At 40.3% G+C, this 18,080-nt stretch overlaps 1 protein-coding gene across 1 annotated transcript in view; it reads left to right on the plus strand.

Annotated features, from left to right (window-relative positions):
• The window catches only part of CAMTA1 (calmodulin binding transcription activator 1), a 660,706-nt gene that overhangs the window by 535,797 nt on the left and 106,829 nt on the right, over window positions 1–18,080 (plus strand). Inside the window, exon 6 of the mRNA XM_053452576.1 lies at window positions 10,979–11,132. Within this exon, the coding sequence (XP_053308551.1) occupies window positions 10,979–11,132 (154 nt within the window). The remainder of the gene's footprint in view (window positions 1–10,978; window positions 11,133–18,080) is intronic.

Here is an 18,080-nt window from a genome sequence, read left to right on the forward strand (position 1 = left end):
GGTCAAAAGGCCACGTAAAAGTTTTGCTAAAGCCTCGCCTCTAACCACACCCACTAAAACAAAAACATTTAATTGGGGTGGGGCCAAATGCAGCAATGGGCGTAACCATCCGCCCAGTTAGCCCGAACAACCGCCTTGCGATGCTGGTCTTCTGAGCATCGAGAGATGTCCACATGAGAGCAACAATGGAGGTCTGGGCAACTTGCGCAAGTTAATCCAGAGCTGGAAGATGCCGACCCTCTCTGATCCATAGACAGATAATCGTTATATTCTGTTTCTTTGGGTTTTTATTTTTTATTTTTTGATGGGTATATGGCATCAGATCACTACAAAGGCTTAGAGTGATGGGAATGATGCCTCCTAGGAGTCAGTGCCTTAGATGTGGACTGTCTACATGCATTGGACGCGCCTCGGTTGCCTGCAAGAGAATCAGTGCGTGTTTTGGATATCGTGAAAGAAATCTCTTTTTTTTTTTTACTTATTAAGCAAATGCTGGGGGAATTCGCTCATTGCGTTTGATTACAGGTGTGCTGACTGTGAAATTGTATGTTGACAAAAAGACGTTGCTCAGGGCAATCTTCAAGTTAAAATGTTTGCAATGTTAAGTAACACTGCCAAAACCCGGAGCTGATAAAAAGCCGTAGTCAGCATGAGGGCTCACCCAAGTGTAAATCATTCATGAACGCGTGCTTAGTTAGGCCAGGAAATAAGCCTCGTATATACACGATTGCCATTTGTAGAAATTTAAAGAGCTTGACATCACAAACATTCCATGGCTTTAAATTAAAACGGCAAAAAATGATTAGTATATAGAAGTCTTATTAAATAAGCCTGAAAGTTTAACACCTTGCGTTCATGTTTCTACAAATGAATATGTTGAAAATATATATTTTTTTATTCTAGACCTAAATCTTTGCATTGTGGCACTGCATAGTAACAATATATGTTACTGCACACGTCTATGTTGCTACAATAGGTCTAAGTGCTGAAACAATATTTACATTCAGTTGACATATTTGTATGGTTGTTATATACAGTCAACCAAAAAAAGATTCAAAACATAGAAAATTAAACATTTTTTAAATTTTAAAAAACACTAGAGAGCCACAGATCATCAACCCCCCCCCCCTCCGGAATAGAAGACAAAAATACTATGGGAGTCATTTACAGAGTTTATTGCATTTCCCAACGGGCTTTTAAAAGACAAAATTAAAATCTAAAACAATCTACTGGCCGCTGAGCCTAAGACACGGAAATACCAAAAGCCCCAACCCAGCGAGCGCCATGAGCCACCAGCCCAAGCCTGTCCGGGCACAATCTCCAGAAACTGAGCCATTGAATGATGGCAAGGGGGAAATAATTGTAGTCGTCACTGGAAAAGAACATATAAAACATAACTACATACAGGAATGTATCACTATTCCAAAGAAAAAGAGGGGGACATCTAGGAAAACATTGCGGCCTTAGAAGAACCAGGCAGGAAAGAGTTAACCTCCCCTTACCTCTAACTTAAACCTCCATCTCCGATAGGGCCACCGCTGGCATGCACTTAATTGCCCACCTAGGCCAACAGCCATAGTCTGCCTACCTTGTCAGTCCAGGGAGGGGGGGCTTTTTCCAATAAAATAATCTAATTGAGTTTGTAAAAAATATTGTAAAATATATTTGTTGAAGGATTTGGAAGCAAATATTAATAAAAAATGTGCAGCGTTGTGTCATTTTCCAGAAATGTGCACTATGCAGCCTCTAGGGGGAGCTGGAGAGCTAAATCCAATAACAGAATAAGGCAGAGGGGTAAAGTCCTGGTAGTAAGAGGGGCAGTTTAAATGCAAGCTGACATTGTATAGGAAATTAATGAAACCCCCCGTGCAAAGAGAAAGACCACTCATAGACAGGTACCAAGCATAATTAAAAACTAATTTACATATAAAAAAAACCCTTTCTGGTTAACAAATGTTTGAAAATTGTTATACCCCATGGTTTTGCCCCTGATCTTCCCTTTAGCGTCACTGTAAAACATTAAAGGAATTTATTTGATTTTCTGTACAAACCCTCACAATTGTTTGGTTGCCATGGAAACATTAAAATATTTAAGCCTACTTACAGCTATCTGTGTTTTTTCCCCCAGTTCTCTCGCACGTGTAGTTGTTAGATCTTTTTTTTAATCTCTTCTTATTCTATTCCACCTGGCCACACTAAGCGTTCATCTGCTTTCCTTTGATGCAGTTTAATTATAAAGAAAAAAATTCTATAAATAAAATTAGGCTGCACCTAAGTTGACCACGAATAATGAAAATGCAGGAAAAGTAGGGTTTTTTTGCTCGAAACATGACTCGATCATTGCGTCTGACAGTCTGCAGGTGACAATTTGTTCAATAATTAAAACGTTGCCACGCTAATTAATACTCTTCATGAAGTTCCATCACTAAGTTCAAACCCTATCTGTCACAATATATCCCGACGTAATCATGTATTTCAATTACAAGGATGGGTATATATCATACGCAGGGCAGACTGTCATTTAATTAGTCTGCGCACGTTACATCACAACACTCCTTTTAGGGAAAAAAACTTTGTTCTTTTAACTGGAACTCTGCTTGTTTTCGAAGGCATTGGGTCCTGCCGTGGTCCAGAGCGTGGTCACGTCTGGTTCCACATGCCATGGAATTGTCTCGCCGGCTCCTTTTATCTCTCGCTATTTCGGCTGCGGCTGTTTCCTGATGCCTCTCGGTTGGCTCTGTGGGGTTCTGCATATTACGGCTACGCGAAGCAGCAGGCGCCCACAAACTGATCAAACAAATTGATCTTTTTCAACGTAGAGCTTTGATCTGTGAATCTGCGACCATATAATTAGAGCTATTTGCCAGGCCTTTTCTATCGACATATCCGTCCTATAGTGATAGAATCACGCTGCATGAGGATTGGAATTCCAGGTGCAGCTGAACGGACTCGGTGATACATACTGTCAGTTGTTTTAATCAGGGTTTGGATGCACTGGAACATATTTAATGTCTATTTTATATAGAATGTTGTTGGCATAACAAAGCTAAAGCTGACCTATCAGTTAATCGGTAGCAGTAAGTTGCCATGCCATACCCCAGCTACGTATTGTGGCTTAGGCCGACATGTTTAGGGGGGGAGGCAGTGCGCCCACTGCATTTTGGGCCTGATGCAAGGGAGATCAGCAGGCCCATTTACACCAAGATGGTACGGCCTCCGATTACTGCTTTAAAAGGCGCTTTCTCATATGCTTTCTCACCCCATGAAGTGTGAGTGAGGGAGTGTGTGAGAGTATGAGAGAGTGAGAGAGAGCATGAGTAAGAGTGAGTGAATGAGTGTGTGAGAGTATAAGATACTAAGAGAGAGTGTAAGAGTGTGTGAGAGTGAGACTGAGTTTATGAGTGAGTGAAAGAGTGTGTGAGTAGGAGAGACTGAGAGAGAGAGCATAAGAGTGAGTGAGAGAGTGTGTGAGAGTATGAGAGAATGAGCGTGAGTAAGAGTAGCAGTGTGGGTGTTTTTACAGTCAGAGCTGCAGTGGAGGTCTTTGCAGCAAAAGGTCTATTGTATAGGCATCGCCCATCATCAGTTTACATCTGACATCATAATATTTCATCTTTTGACACAAAGTGAAAAAGTCTCTCCTTTCAGAGACTAATACAGTGAGGGGGTATTAAACATGCATGGGACAGGCATATGGCTCCTGAATCTAAGACGATTAAGGTCCAAGCCCTTCCAGTAGGTAGAAAGGACAGACTGAATGGGTCTAATCAGCCCTCCGATGTTTTTATACATTGTATATAGTAGAACGCTAGGATTTTGATGTTTGGAACACAAACTGTATCACAAACGCTCCACATTGTAGCGGGCTAATTTTCACCGCGAAAACACAATACTAAAGCAATCCACCTCCGCACATGTCTACCATTTCAGACAACTCAATAGAGATAGTTGGACGTCCAATAATTCACTCCTTTTATATTTGGAGGTAATGACAGTTAGTCATTTCATAGCTGAGGAAATTCAATTATTTGGTAAAAAACTGATTTCCAAAATTACAAGCTATTCAAAAATACAGCTATATTTCTGCAACCACTAAGTGTCGTTGAGCAGAGAAATTGCAGCTAATCAAATATTTTACTGTAATAGCACATCAGAATAAGGGCAAAAACGGCTATTTGCCTAATGAAGGTCAATTGTGACCAAATCAGTAGATCACTTTTTACAAGACAGCATTTGATTGACTGCAATGTCCCTGCACCATGCAGCTTTTTTTAACGTTTAACTACATAGCAGGACATTTCAACGATTCTAAACAGCAATCGCTGGGGCAATATCATTCAGGAACGACAGCCAGGACAAAGTGTCAGATGTTTTTATCATTTTGGAGTTTTGAGCATATACCGGTATATATATATATATATGCATACAATATGGACAAAAGTATTGGGACACCTGACCATTATACCAGCAGGGACTTTGTATTCTTAATACATAGACATTAATATGTAGTTGGTCCCCCCCTTTGCAGCTATAACGGCTTCCACTCTTCTGGCGCGGCTTTCCACAAGATTTTGGGGAGTTTCTGTGGGAATTGTTTCCCATTCATCTGTGAGGTCCACGGACAAAAAACTGGGACTTTAAAGGGACAATCCCAATTTGGAACGTGAGTGCTTACATCACAGATTCAATCAGGATTGTTCTTAAAAGGCAGGAATGGCCAATAATGGCCACTTCTGCGAATGCACAGTATGAATAAACAACTTTGGCTACCTGCTACGTCAGCTCAGACAGATAGCAGTGCGAAAGGCAACCGGGCTTCAGTTGGTCTCAACTTGGCTCGCAGAAAGGAAAGAAACACTAACCAAATAATCGACGGGCAAGTTACTCCAAAAAAAACGGTTTCTGGCTTAGCCTGTCCGTGGTTATGCCGTACAAGGCAACCTACAGTTCAAAACTCGATATTATATTCAAAACTAAAATTAATATCGCCTCATATTCTCTATATTGTCTATAACAACTTGGAAAAGAACCAAAATATATTTTAGGAATGTGGCATGACAATTACATTTGATTTTCTAGCTTCATATTTTATGTTGGGAGATGTATGTTTAAGTTATACGTTAGTTACTAAGGAATTAATTGTGTTGTATAAGGACTTTTTTAAATACAGGGACACTGTTTTATTTTTTTTATAAAAAAATCTCTTTCAATGCCATTATTCCATAATATATTTTATTTTATATGTTCAGCTATATATATATATATATATATTGTTGTTGTTTAACAATTGGAAGGCAACACAGTCTTCCTTAAAAGTTTTCAATCTCTTCTTGTCATTTATCCGAAGAGCACTCTATCCTTGGAGAACAAAAAATACATGACTTTGTGCTGCCTTCGGAAATAACCATGAATCAAAATGCCGTAAGCGATTAAAGGACACATTTCTTGTGGCAATGCAGCATCTTGGTTTTCGAAGAGTAACCATTTGCAGAAGTGTAGTTTCATAGTAGCTTCGATCACCATACTCTTTGTAACACAAATATATTCAATCATTTTAAAGGGATTTTAGTTTTTTTGTTCATTAAAAACTTATTGAAAGCCCTTTTCCTGCCTAAATACGTTTTGCGGCCACATTAACTATCCTTAGTAATATCTGCTTTCAATTCCACGTAATCTGTTCTTTGTCGTGTTATAATGGCTTTAAATGATTTTTTCTTCTAGCTTGTTTCTATTTTTAAATAGAGATATTGCATCCCTTTGTTAAAGTCGCGGGCCCTTGCATGCCCTCACAAACATCACGCAGATTGGTGAATCTGTTTTTTTGTGAATATTAGCAGGACATGCCACTGGTGTTATGTTTGGAGGTTAGGATCTACTCAACTGACCACGCAACATTTAAGTGAATAGACTCAAATGACATTAAAAATCTATTACAAGCTTTCTCTGTGTAAGCCCAACTGAACCCTAAATAAGCCTAATTTGGTGCACAATAATCATTAATTTGAGCTAACAACATTTTAAGTTTAAACTCTACAGGTCAGGCTGTTGTGAGTCTATGACAGATAAAATACAAAGCCTGTCTTGGCTCATGGAATAACTGCCTATGACATCAAGCTCAATGGACACGTTCCCTGCTTTGTCACAGGTTTTAAGCTTGTTAAGCCTGTGTCCTTTGACGTTCACCAAACTATTAATTTTCCCAGTTTTTGCCATTAAGTGTCCAGCGTGGCGTCACTATGCTGCTATAACCCTTTAGGAACGTACTTCAGAGACAGCTTACGATTTGAGTGTCCTTTTTATTAGCATGTGGAGGCCACTACACATTAACTATTGTCTCCTTTACACATATTCCATGTTCCCCAACTAATTTATCTTGCCAGATAATTACCGGGGTATCTTATAAAGTTACAAACACCCTGATACACTCCGATACTCTCTAATGTTGCATTGCGGATGTAGGCTATTCTTTCCATCAATTGTGTCTCTTTTACTAGGATGTAGGCTCGGGTTCCTGGTGGCCAAATTATTTTTATAAACCTACGAAACAAATCCAAACGCTAACCTCCGTGTCCTGCCAGAATGTCAAGTGCATCACTTTAGATCTCATTTTCTATAATAAACTTACTGATGGCTGACTTTCAATAAATCCGGTGTGTCATTTGCTTCCATAGTTCACAAACTCCATGTTTTTTGGAAACAAGTCAACAAACCTGGCGAAACAGAGCCGCATAAATAGGCCAGACTGAAATTCAATTGCCTCACGTGGTTCTGCAGATATTAGGTCAGTTCTACTAAATAAACACTTTTCGTGGACTAATTTACAGAGTGAGATAGTCAACACAATTTGCGCTATGACATGAAACAAGGGAGAACTAATTGAATTCCATGAGAGGCTCTCTTGCAGACCAGTTGCTTGGGGGGGAATTCTACTCGATATCGAACGAGTATTTTTAAAAATCACAATCTAGTTCATGGAAATGTGTTTATCTTAAGGAGCCCTGGATATGAGGAATAAAATAATTAGCCCTGTTATTTCCCGTAATAAAGGATTCACTGGGAAAAAATAGGAATGATGCAAAATTATATATAATTGAAGGTTTATTTCTGGGACATAGATGGAAATTCAACATTAATGTACATTTTTGTACATATATATATATATATATATATATATATATATATATATATATATATATCATTTGTATTTCCCTAGGATTGTAGTTCTGACAACTCCCATTATAAAGACATTTTCTAAATGCAATATATATATATATATACAGATAAGCAGTGAAAATACATATATATATATATTTATATATATATATATATACAGATAACCAGTCCTTGGTCCTGTCTCATGCATGACTTTAAGCACAGATACTTTTCTTATATATCAATAATATATAATATATACATGACATGTATGCATCTCATTTTTTCACATTGACACTTGAACATTGTATAACTATCCAATTTTTATTTGCAATAAAAGAAAGAGCAAAAAGTTCTATAATTTTTTTTCCCCCTATTTTGGTCGAGAAAGAAACAGTTTATGGGTTAATTTGGAGCCTTACAGCACAGTAAATGTTCCATTGTTTAAGATATCTGCTATCCTTATTTGAGGATAACTGAGCCTTGTAGCAGAGTAGATATTACATGGTTTTAAGATATCCGCTCTCCTTATTCCTGGCCGTCTTCATTTATATTCCCAACACCTTTCCAGCGAGCGCAGTTTTGGTTTACAATTGTTAAAGTTTGAATCCAATTAATCATACGGCCATCCACCACAATATATTAACAAACTTTCATATGGCGACTGATCCTTTTATCTTCCTTTTGATATAACTCATACATTCCAGACGATAAGAGCCAAGGTTGCTGATTAAGGAAATATATAACTGCCTACCAATGAGCAGGGGAAAAAAGCTGCCCTTGTCACATCTAAATCAAGCGTTTATAAAACTGTTAGATGGCATTCATAAAATAAAGGGCACGTTGCTGACTCTGAATTTTTTCTTTGTTTATTTATTTATTTTTTTGTTGTTCTTAAGTCACTTTGGATCAGAAATGTTCATACTTGAGGTCTTCTGAGACCTGTCTATAAATCGTTTTTATAACGTGTTTACGACCCGGTGAGTTTTCTATTTTTTTTTTTGTCTTTTCATTTTATTAGTCTAACTTATTGGTAACCACAAAGAAAGAGCAAATTCCCAAAATACAAGTGGACTTCTGCCCTGGGAAGAGGCACTGAAAAAAGCTAAGTGGATAAATTTAATGATCTTAACCCAGGAGGTTTATAGAACCATACCTACAGGGTCCTGACTCAGTGCTAAGCAATCCCAGACACAAATCATAAAATAAGATGGAAATATATATCCAGTACGGTTATAAAAATGACAATTATAAATAACCATACCACAACAATAATGATTTTATAGCTAACGTTGAACATTAAAGTACGCTAACTAGTCCACGGCATTGGAAGTCTGCAGAAGCTGCCTTCTCGTCAGTCTCCAATTTTCTTTCTTTATCATTTCTTTATCATACTTTATAATCTTATTGTGTATCCTGTGCAAAAATTATGTGAATGCAGCTTTAAGGTTAATAAAATAAACTGCAATGGTCGGGTTGGGTTTTTTTGTCAATTGAGCCTATAGCGCAGTGGCTCAGCAATCACGGCCACAGGGGTCACAACTACTTGCCTCCTTTAAAGCTGCTCTCCCTGCATGACAAGTTGCCACATCTTATTGCTCTTGTGTTCACACACTGTGTGAGCAGCCTCTCTTTTAGTGTAGGGTCAGGTGACCCTATTGCATTCCTTCCTGTTCCTGTTCCCGTGCGGTAAAGGTGAGGCTGCATGCACAGTGTGCAAGGGCCAGAGAGAAAGGTGAGGTAAAGGGGAGCTAGTGAGTGGGAGGTAAGGGAGGGATTATGTATTAATGCATGCTAGAATGAAAATGTATTTATAAGTATGTGTGTATGTGTTTAGATAAATGTATATGTGTAGGTGTATACAGGCATGAATGTGTATATGTACATGGGTAGGCTTTTGTGTGTTTGGGGGGCAAAGCTGGCACATGCAGGCTGTTGGGGGGCGTTGACAAGTTTGGTGGCAAAGATGGAACAATCAAGCTGTTTGGGGCACTGACAAGCTGTTTGGTGGCAAAGATTGCATGAGAAGCTGTTTGGGGCATTGACACGCTGTTTGCAGAGAAAGATAGCACAGACAGGCTGTTTGAGGCCACAGACAAGCTGTTTGGGCAAAAGGTTTGCACAGGCAGGCTGGCTTAGGGAACTGACAAGCTGTTTGGGGGGAAAAGATGGTACAGCAGGCTGTTTGAGGACATCGACAAGCAGTTTTGTGACAAAGATTGAATAAACACATTGTTTGGGGCACTGACAAGCTGTGTGGTGGCAAAGGTAAGCTTTTTAGAGGGAAAAGGATCGCACGGGTAAGCTGGTTGGGGCACAGACAAGTGGTTTGGGGCAAAAATGTCATATACAAGCTGTTTGGGGACACTGACAAGCTGTATGGGGACAAAGATGAAACAGACACGGTGTTTGGGGCAAATATGGCGCAGACAAGCTGTTTAAGGAAAAGATGGCACAGACAGGCTGTTTAGGGGAGCTGACAAAATGTTTGGGGATAAGATCACACAGACATGCTGATTGGGGGCACTGACAAGCTGTTTGGAGGCAAAGATGTATATGGAGGGGTTTTAACAGGGATACTTTGCTTGTCTTAATATGTTGCCACCAGTCCATAGGTTCATGTAGTATGTACCACTATAAAGTGGAAAATGTGACGTATTTAAGATTAATACACATTTCTAGATGTGGAATAATTCAGCTAGATAAGTGAGCTCCTTCAAATCACTTCCTGGCAGCAGCTCGTCTGTCTTAGCACTCTAAATGTTTTAATTTAACCAAACAGATGTTTTCTTTTTTAATTTATATCAATACATTATTAATTTTGTAACGTTTTAAAATAGAAACACTGAGTGGCAAATTGAATAAATTGGTGTTGGAAAAGGCACAGCGTTTTCTTTCCTTTTTATTATCTATTGTACAGTCTCCATGGAAACATGCCAGAAGAAATTATTGTCGGACTTTGCTATTTATATGATTCATTTAATAAGAGTAAACATTCACTTAGTGTTTGTGTAGATGAAGCCTCTGTCAATGGAACCTAATTGCGGCAAAACGCCATTTCAGGTCAATTATAAGAGAATATTTAGATTTAGCTGCTGGTAATAATTATCAGTGATATATAACTTAGGACATTTTTTAAAAAATTTTCTTTGAAAATATGAAATTGAGTTCTGTTATTTCTACTTAATTATTTATAAAACGTCCCTTTCACCGAAGAGATTTTGTCATTCTGTGTAGAGCAGAACACAAACAGGCATCCCTACATTTTACTGTAAATTTTTGTTTGTTTTATTTTGCGATAAAGCCAGCTGATGGAACCATAGATTTTTCCAGTTTGGTAAAAACTGAGATTAATTTGCTAAAGCAGGAAATGTGGAGTTTCAGCCCAGCGACTTCAGTAAATATTATAAAAAAAAAAGGCCAACCACAGTGAGAGTCTCTGGCATGAAGGACGCGTTCGTTTAATGCACAGCTAAATAATTGAGGTTCCATGAAAGGCGGCTCGTATTTCAGAAGACATTCATTGGTACGCCATGATGTATTTACCATGGTCTCTGGCCTAGGGCTCACCTAGAGCAGCCACCCCCGCCACAGCTGCCGTGCCCTCTGCGGGGTGCCAGAATATGACATCATAGGTGTGAAGCGTCTTTTAAAGTAATGTGTGCGGCCTCCATGGTGCTTGATCACCCAACAGGTGATCTGACCCAAAGTGGTCGTGAGCTAGAGCTACCATTGACTAACCGATATGTACCTCTCTGATTGTTGCAAATATTATCGATTGGAGTTCGTGTTACACAACTAACCCTAACATTATCTTTTTTCACAGAATCCTGACATTGTACTCGTACACTACTTGAATGTTCCTGCCATAGAGGATTGCGGGAAGCCTTGCGGTCCCATTCTATGCTCTATAAACACAGACAAGAAGGAGTGGGCGAAATGGACAAAGGATGAGCTGATAGGCCAGCTTAGACCTATGTGTAAGTCATGTTTTTTTTTTATCTTTTCCTGTACTTTCTGCTTGGAATTCCTTGGCTGACAAAATCCATTAGAATGTTCGCCAACAGGCTAAAAAAAACAAGATTAGCAGCAGGCCTAAAGTGCCAATTTATGTCCCAAATCTCATTCCCAGTTGCACAAACGGCACGTACTGTACGAGGTTCAAGTCCAAGGAGTATAGTCTTTGCTGACTTTATTACCAAGGTTTACCAGTTGCTTGTGACATTCTAGAAAATACTGTTACGTCTGACCTGCCTGCACTTAAAGGGATATTTCAGCCACCGTATGCTCTTTAATGCTCATGATAGCTGAGAGGTCTCTGAAGAATCCCCCCCACCCCCATTTATATTTCTCCCTTTCCCCGATTTCCAGCTATTTTCTGCGCAGGAGATATGTTCAGCTGATCCCTAAACGTTACATACTTAATGTCAGTCAGCCCCAACGCTGGCGGGGTGATCAATGCAGACAGGGCTCTATTGAGAATGTACAATAAGCAGCCAATCAGTGGCAAGAATAATGAGACCACCGAGGATGAGTGTAGCTGCAGAGCTGCAGCTTCTACCTCACGTGCTTTTATTTATTTATTTCATTTTTGAAGAATGTCCATTGAAGTACTCAAAGCGAGTGAGGGTTACTCACAGAGTACTTTAATATGCGTTCTTCTTTAGTGGGGCGGTCAGGGACAGTAAACTAAACTGTCCCTTCGAAACAAATAAAACCGGATTTATGGCATAGCTCCTTCCGAGCTTTTTTTTTCAGACATATGAATGTCAGGGAGGAGGGCACAGAAATAAGATGTCTCAAAAGCCAAACGTCTGATCAGACCTTGGCAGTCATCAGTGAATAAGTTAATCATTCTAAGTACACTAAAAAAAACAACAGCATATAGTTACAGGTTTATACATGATTACGTCCACACACAGCTTTAATTGGCATGAAATAAAAGAAACCTCCCACTTGTAGCTTAAAAAATAGAACAAATTAACAATTTTTTCCCATCAAAGCACCGAATTATCATATTTTCATGAAAACTCACAAGAACCAAGAAGCTAATCCCTATATGTTTATATATTTTAATGTTTAAATGATATTTGATATGTTTAATATCTTTTAATGCTTCCCTTCGCCTTGTGTACTGCGATAAATTGACATTATTTGTCATTTTTTTCTGTTTTACCTCTTCTTTTCTGCTAATGATCTGTCTCCAATGGCTGAAATCAAACATCTGGCCATAAATGTTTTTTGTACACGATTTTCAGAGAAATGTCACAAAAGTAAGACCCCCTTCCCTTGGTATTACTGCTAATGAATGAAATAATAGCTAGGTTTTTAGGGGGTTCAGTGGGCAGAGAGGTGCATATAACGTAATTCCAACGTGTTGACCGCACCGATATTCACTCTTGTTCTACTTTTGAGCTGTTTTTGGAAGTCGTTTTCTAAGCATAATCTACTTTGTATCATATTCAGTACAACAAATTCAGACATTGTTACATTACAATCAACAGCTTGGGGACAATCAATGCTTCTCCTAAATGAAAGATAATTTGCGTCTCTGTTATATTTTTCTTTATTTCAAGCAGCTGATTTCAGATTAATCTGGAAGTGGCCAAGTAATGACATCATATGTCTATGTCATAGTATTTATTTTAAATATGAGCTCTGTATCGCAATTAGCAGGGGCGATAAAGATCCATAGATTGCTAGTTGACGGTACGGTCTTGTCTGCCAAAATATAATTTGTCTGCAATTAGTTTTATTAATTTATCATGCTCCAGTATGTTTGGCAGCCATGTTTATGTTAGGAGAAAAAAAAAGTATAATGTTTACCTTAAACAACTAAATTCTATTATACAGAATGCCAGATATATAAATATAAAATACTCAGATCGACCAAAAATCATGTTATTAGGATCAGATACGTGCCATATCTTTAGGGGCCCTGAAAAAAAAAGAATGTTTTTAAAATATTGCATATTTGTAGTTTTTTTTTCTATACCCAGGGAGGAAAATGTAAAAAAAGAATAATAAAAAAAAAGAAAAAAAAAGGCAATACTTTCAATAATCACTCTTGGCATTCACATGGCGTACACAGTTTAGCATATTCTGGGAAAACAGAGTTACTATGATATCCAAAAAGGCATTCGAGATGTTCCCAGACTCTATCATACAACACATTTGGCAGAAGGTATATTGGCCCCGTCTTACTTTACATAAACCATGTTCTTCCAAAACATTCACAGCCGACTTACTGATTTTTCCTAATTTCCCTGCTCCGTAACAGATGTGTTTGTCATTTCAACAGAGTGGTTTTGCTTACCTGCCACCAGGTCTTTCCACGATAGGGAGGTCCTGTCACTCAAACCCGAGCGCTAATTGTTGGATGACACTTTTTAAAGTAGGAAATTCCGTGAACTGAACGTGGTCGTTGGTTCTAAAGAATCATCAACTGAGTAAAAATACTTAAAACTCAGCAGATTTTGGCCTTTTCTGCACCACTCGTGTGGCACTCAAAAGTACAAATATTGCAGCTGCGTTATTTTTTGTAAATACGTATATAATGCCTGCAGCTGTACTCATTATTGTAAAGATTTCCATCTAGGTTAGATTTGATAATTACAGGGGCGACAATAGACACACATGCGAGCCCCACAGAGCTTACAATCTGAGTATTAAAGGCCCTCCGTTATGTAGCTATCAGCATAAAGCTGCCATGACACTTGTTTTGTACGTTGGGTACCGAGATCACAGAGTGCGTCGTTTTATTTCTGATACCCATAGGAGATGTTTTCTAACAGCCAAGCAATTGATTTCCGTCTTTAAAACGGCTCAAAACAAACTGTTAACATTTCGACGACTGTGAATTATTTAATATGATCACAGCACGTGTGCGTGTGAAGTAATTGCTCTCACCTCTGATGTATGTTTAACTTTTTGTGTGCCAGACAACAGAGCAACACATTACACCAGGATACAACAATACTGCACAGCCTCCAAATACTGCATTACTGCACAGCCTCCATATACTGCATTACTGCACAGCCTCCATATACTGCATTACTGCACAGCCTCCATACACTGCATTACTGCACAGCCTCCATACACTGCATTACTGCACAGCCTCCATACACTGCATTACTGCACAGCCTCCATACACTGCATTACTGCACAGCCTCCATACACTGCATTACTGCACAGCCTCCATACACTGCATTACTGCACAGCCTCCATACACTGCATTACTGCACAGCCTCCATACACTGCGGTACTGCTCAGCCTCCATACACTGCATTACTGCACAGCCTCCATACACTGCGGTACTGCACAGCCTCCATACACTGCATTACTGCACAGCCTCCGTACACTGCATTACTGCACAGCCTCCTTACACTGCATTACTGCACAGCCTCCATACACTGCTTTACTGCACAGACTCCATACACTTCATTACTGCACAGCCTCCATACACTGCTTTACTGCACAGCCTCCATACACTGCATTACTGCACAGCCTCCATACACTGCATTACTGCACAGCCTCCATACACTGCGGTACTGCACAGCCTCCATATACTGCGGTTCTGCACAGCCTCCATACACTACATTACTGCGCAGCCTCCATACACTGCATTACTGCACAGCCTCCATACACTGCATTACTGCACAGCCTCCATACACTGCGGTACTGCACAGCCTCCATACACTACATTACTGCGCAGCCTCCATACACTGCATTACTGCACAGCCTCCATACACTGCATTACTGCACAGCCTCCATACACTGCATTACTGCACAGCCTCCATACACTGCATTACTGCACATCCTCCGTACACTGCATTACTGCACAGCCTCCATACACTGCATTACTGCACATCCTCCGTACACTGCGGTACTGCACAGCCTCCATACACTGCATTACTGCACAGCCTCCATACACTGCGGTACTGCACAGCCTCCATACACTGCATTACTGCACAGCCTCCGTACACTGCGGTACTGCACAGCCTCCATACACTGCATTACTGCACATCCTCCATACACTGCATTAATGCACAGACTCCATAGACTGCATGCCTTAAAGACACAGAGCGTCCGGATATGACGTCAAATCCCAGCACCCTGTAGTGAATTTGGCGACCTTGGAGGGTCAGGCCCAGGGCAGCACCAAAGTTAATTAGACCACTGAAAATAGCATATTTGCAAACTCCCTCTCCAGCGCATAATCACCAGTAGGCCGTATATATATATAAAGAGAAATTCTGAGACTTAAAGAGTTAAATGCAGAGCAATCGATGGGAATGTTCCATTTGTTGCCAAGGCAATTGCTTGACATTTAGAACATTCTACCGGAATTACTGTGAAATACGGCTTAAATATGTTCATTGTTAACGCTTGCGGGAAGAGGGTCCTGCCATGTTCGTACCCAAAGGTCCCCTAGAGTACCGATCCTCGCCGATCTTCAGTACAGCACCTGTTTGTTATACGAAATGACTGTCACTTTAAGCGGACCGGCGGCAGGTAGATCTGTGTCTCGGAATTAATATGGAATTTGCTCTTCTGCCATTCCATTCATTCTCTTGGGGAAGCGCTGTACTCTATAGCTGCCGTAGATCACAGAGGCCATTGGGGATAATAAATTGGATATCATTTTATTGGCTTGCCAATAAAACGACCAGAACAGTGTATGAAATCTCATTCCCTGTCTTTGAAGCTTGATATATTTATTATCTGTCCTTACTTACATGTATGTGTAGAAGAAAGAAAAAATGATTCGACCGTATTGTGCCGAATTATGTTTTGGCTACACGAGCAATGAAAAATATCAGCCCAGTCGACTAGTACGTACACTGTCTAAATATTTTATGGGCACTAGAATTTTGAGCGTGTCTCGTTTTCAGAAACGTATATGTATCGGCAGCCATAGGCAAATCATTTATATTCATGAAATCCGGAAAACAATAAATGTGATATAAACAGTAGTGACCCCCAGAAATGCTGTCTGCTGACCTCACAGGGTAGCGTCTTACTGTCTGCATGTCTTTTCTGCCGATAAAGCAACAATGTATTTATAACGGAGCTACTGTAGGACTTGATTTTAGCACCTAGAAGAGATGTACCTACACAATTTGCCCCGGGGTGAAGATGCAGCCTGGTCCTTCGTCTTAAAGGGAAACTCCTGCTGTTTGGGGCATGTTTATATTGTCAGTAGGTGTTTGTGAATTGAAGCAAAAGATCAGGGAAACCTACATAACGTTTTCCACGCGTTTTCCTTAGTTCCGTTTTTTTCCGGAATGGTCCACCTGCAGTAGATCCAGAGTTCATTACAGTTGAGTGTCGACTGTCTTAGCCAGACTTTGGACACTAAGGGCCGATACTAGTCTGAGCTGATGTCAGATGAGGTGTGTGTTAAGCCAAAGTATTGTCACAAATACAGACACATTTTGCTACTGTTGGATGCTTTGCATAAGGAGGCGAGACGCTATCTGCGGCGTCATTCCGGGATTATGTCACACATTGTATCGGCTTTCCATGTTTCAATCTCCACGAGGTTTCTAGGCCATGAAAACTAGCTTCTCAAATAGCAAAGGGCCATGAGTAGTTGAGAACCAAGCCTGAGAACTCTCTGGGTTTAATCTGGAGTCTCCAGGGGAAGTGCTGCTTTCCCGGGACATTCTCCTCTGTCTCCATGGAAGGGGAATGCCGTTTTACCACGTCCAATCCCCATCCATTCCCCTTCCCACCTCAATCCTATGCAACGCTTTCCGGGGCTAGCCCCGCCCCTTGTTGTGACTAACCCCACCCTTCATAGAGTTAACCCCTTGTGCACCTAGCCCCACCCTCGTTGCTTACCCTGCCCCCTGTGAAGCCACACGTTTGGAATAGGGGAAGCTCTGGGTAACCTATCCCTGTAACTTCCCAGGTATGGGTATTACCCAAAGTAACATATACTCTATAGATCAGGTGTACGGTTTAAGCCATCAACAGCAGACTGTCTGTACTGAGATGAGTCTAATACACCTACTTTACGCACCAGACATCTAATGGAGTTCTCCACCTTGCAACCCGTTTTTACCATAGGTTGAGAACTTCAATGGGCCACCAGATGACAACCAGAAACCACAACAAGTGAAAACAGAGTTAGACTAGTCAAAGGGACAGGGTAGGGACATACCTGGAAACTTGTGGGCTTGGGCTACCTGGAGCCCACCCTTGCAAAACGCGGCCAGTACTGCCCACTGACATCAATGGGTGGCCCCAATGGGTGGTCCCTGCTGATGTCAACATTGCGGGAAATACCCCATTTTAAGGGGAAAATGGGCGGGAGAGGGTAAAGTCAGGACCTCGCTCCCGTGACCCAGAGGTTTCGATTGTTCACCCAGAGAACCGGAGAGTCTGCGCTTCTCATGGAGTTCTCCAGGCCATACCTGGAGAGTTCCCAGGCATGGGTAGGGACCACAGAACCAGTTGCAATGAAATAGCTTATATGTTAGACAGCTCAAAAGTCGACCAGACAGCAAAGCATCTCAGCCGAAGCTGTTCTGGAACACAGGAGATACACAGGAATAATACAGCAGTCTACAAGATAGAGCGGCTTGTTAAACTCTGTATTCCAACCTTGCATTTCTGGATATACAAATTCTACAAGGAGTAAAGAAAAAGGCATCATTGTGTTGTCTGGATCATGTGGGACTGCTGTGACTATGTTAGGGAAACGATCCTCTGAACCAAATTCATGTATTAATTAACAAAAGACACTGTAAGGTTAAAGAATTATTTGAATCAAGTCACAAAACTTCCCTTTTTTATCCCTGGTATACAATATTTGATATTGAGATTTTATATGAAATCAATACGCCTGAAAGAGTATTAATAATGAAGCCATACTGTGAATTACTATAAGTGAGTTCTTTGCATGCATTACGCGGGAAACA

The sequence above is a fragment of the Spea bombifrons genome, chromosome 12 (genome assembly GCF_027358695.1).
Source record: "Spea bombifrons isolate aSpeBom1 chromosome 12, aSpeBom1.2.pri, whole genome shotgun sequence".
NCBI lineage: Eukaryota > Metazoa > Chordata > Amphibia > Anura > Pelobatidae > Spea > Spea bombifrons.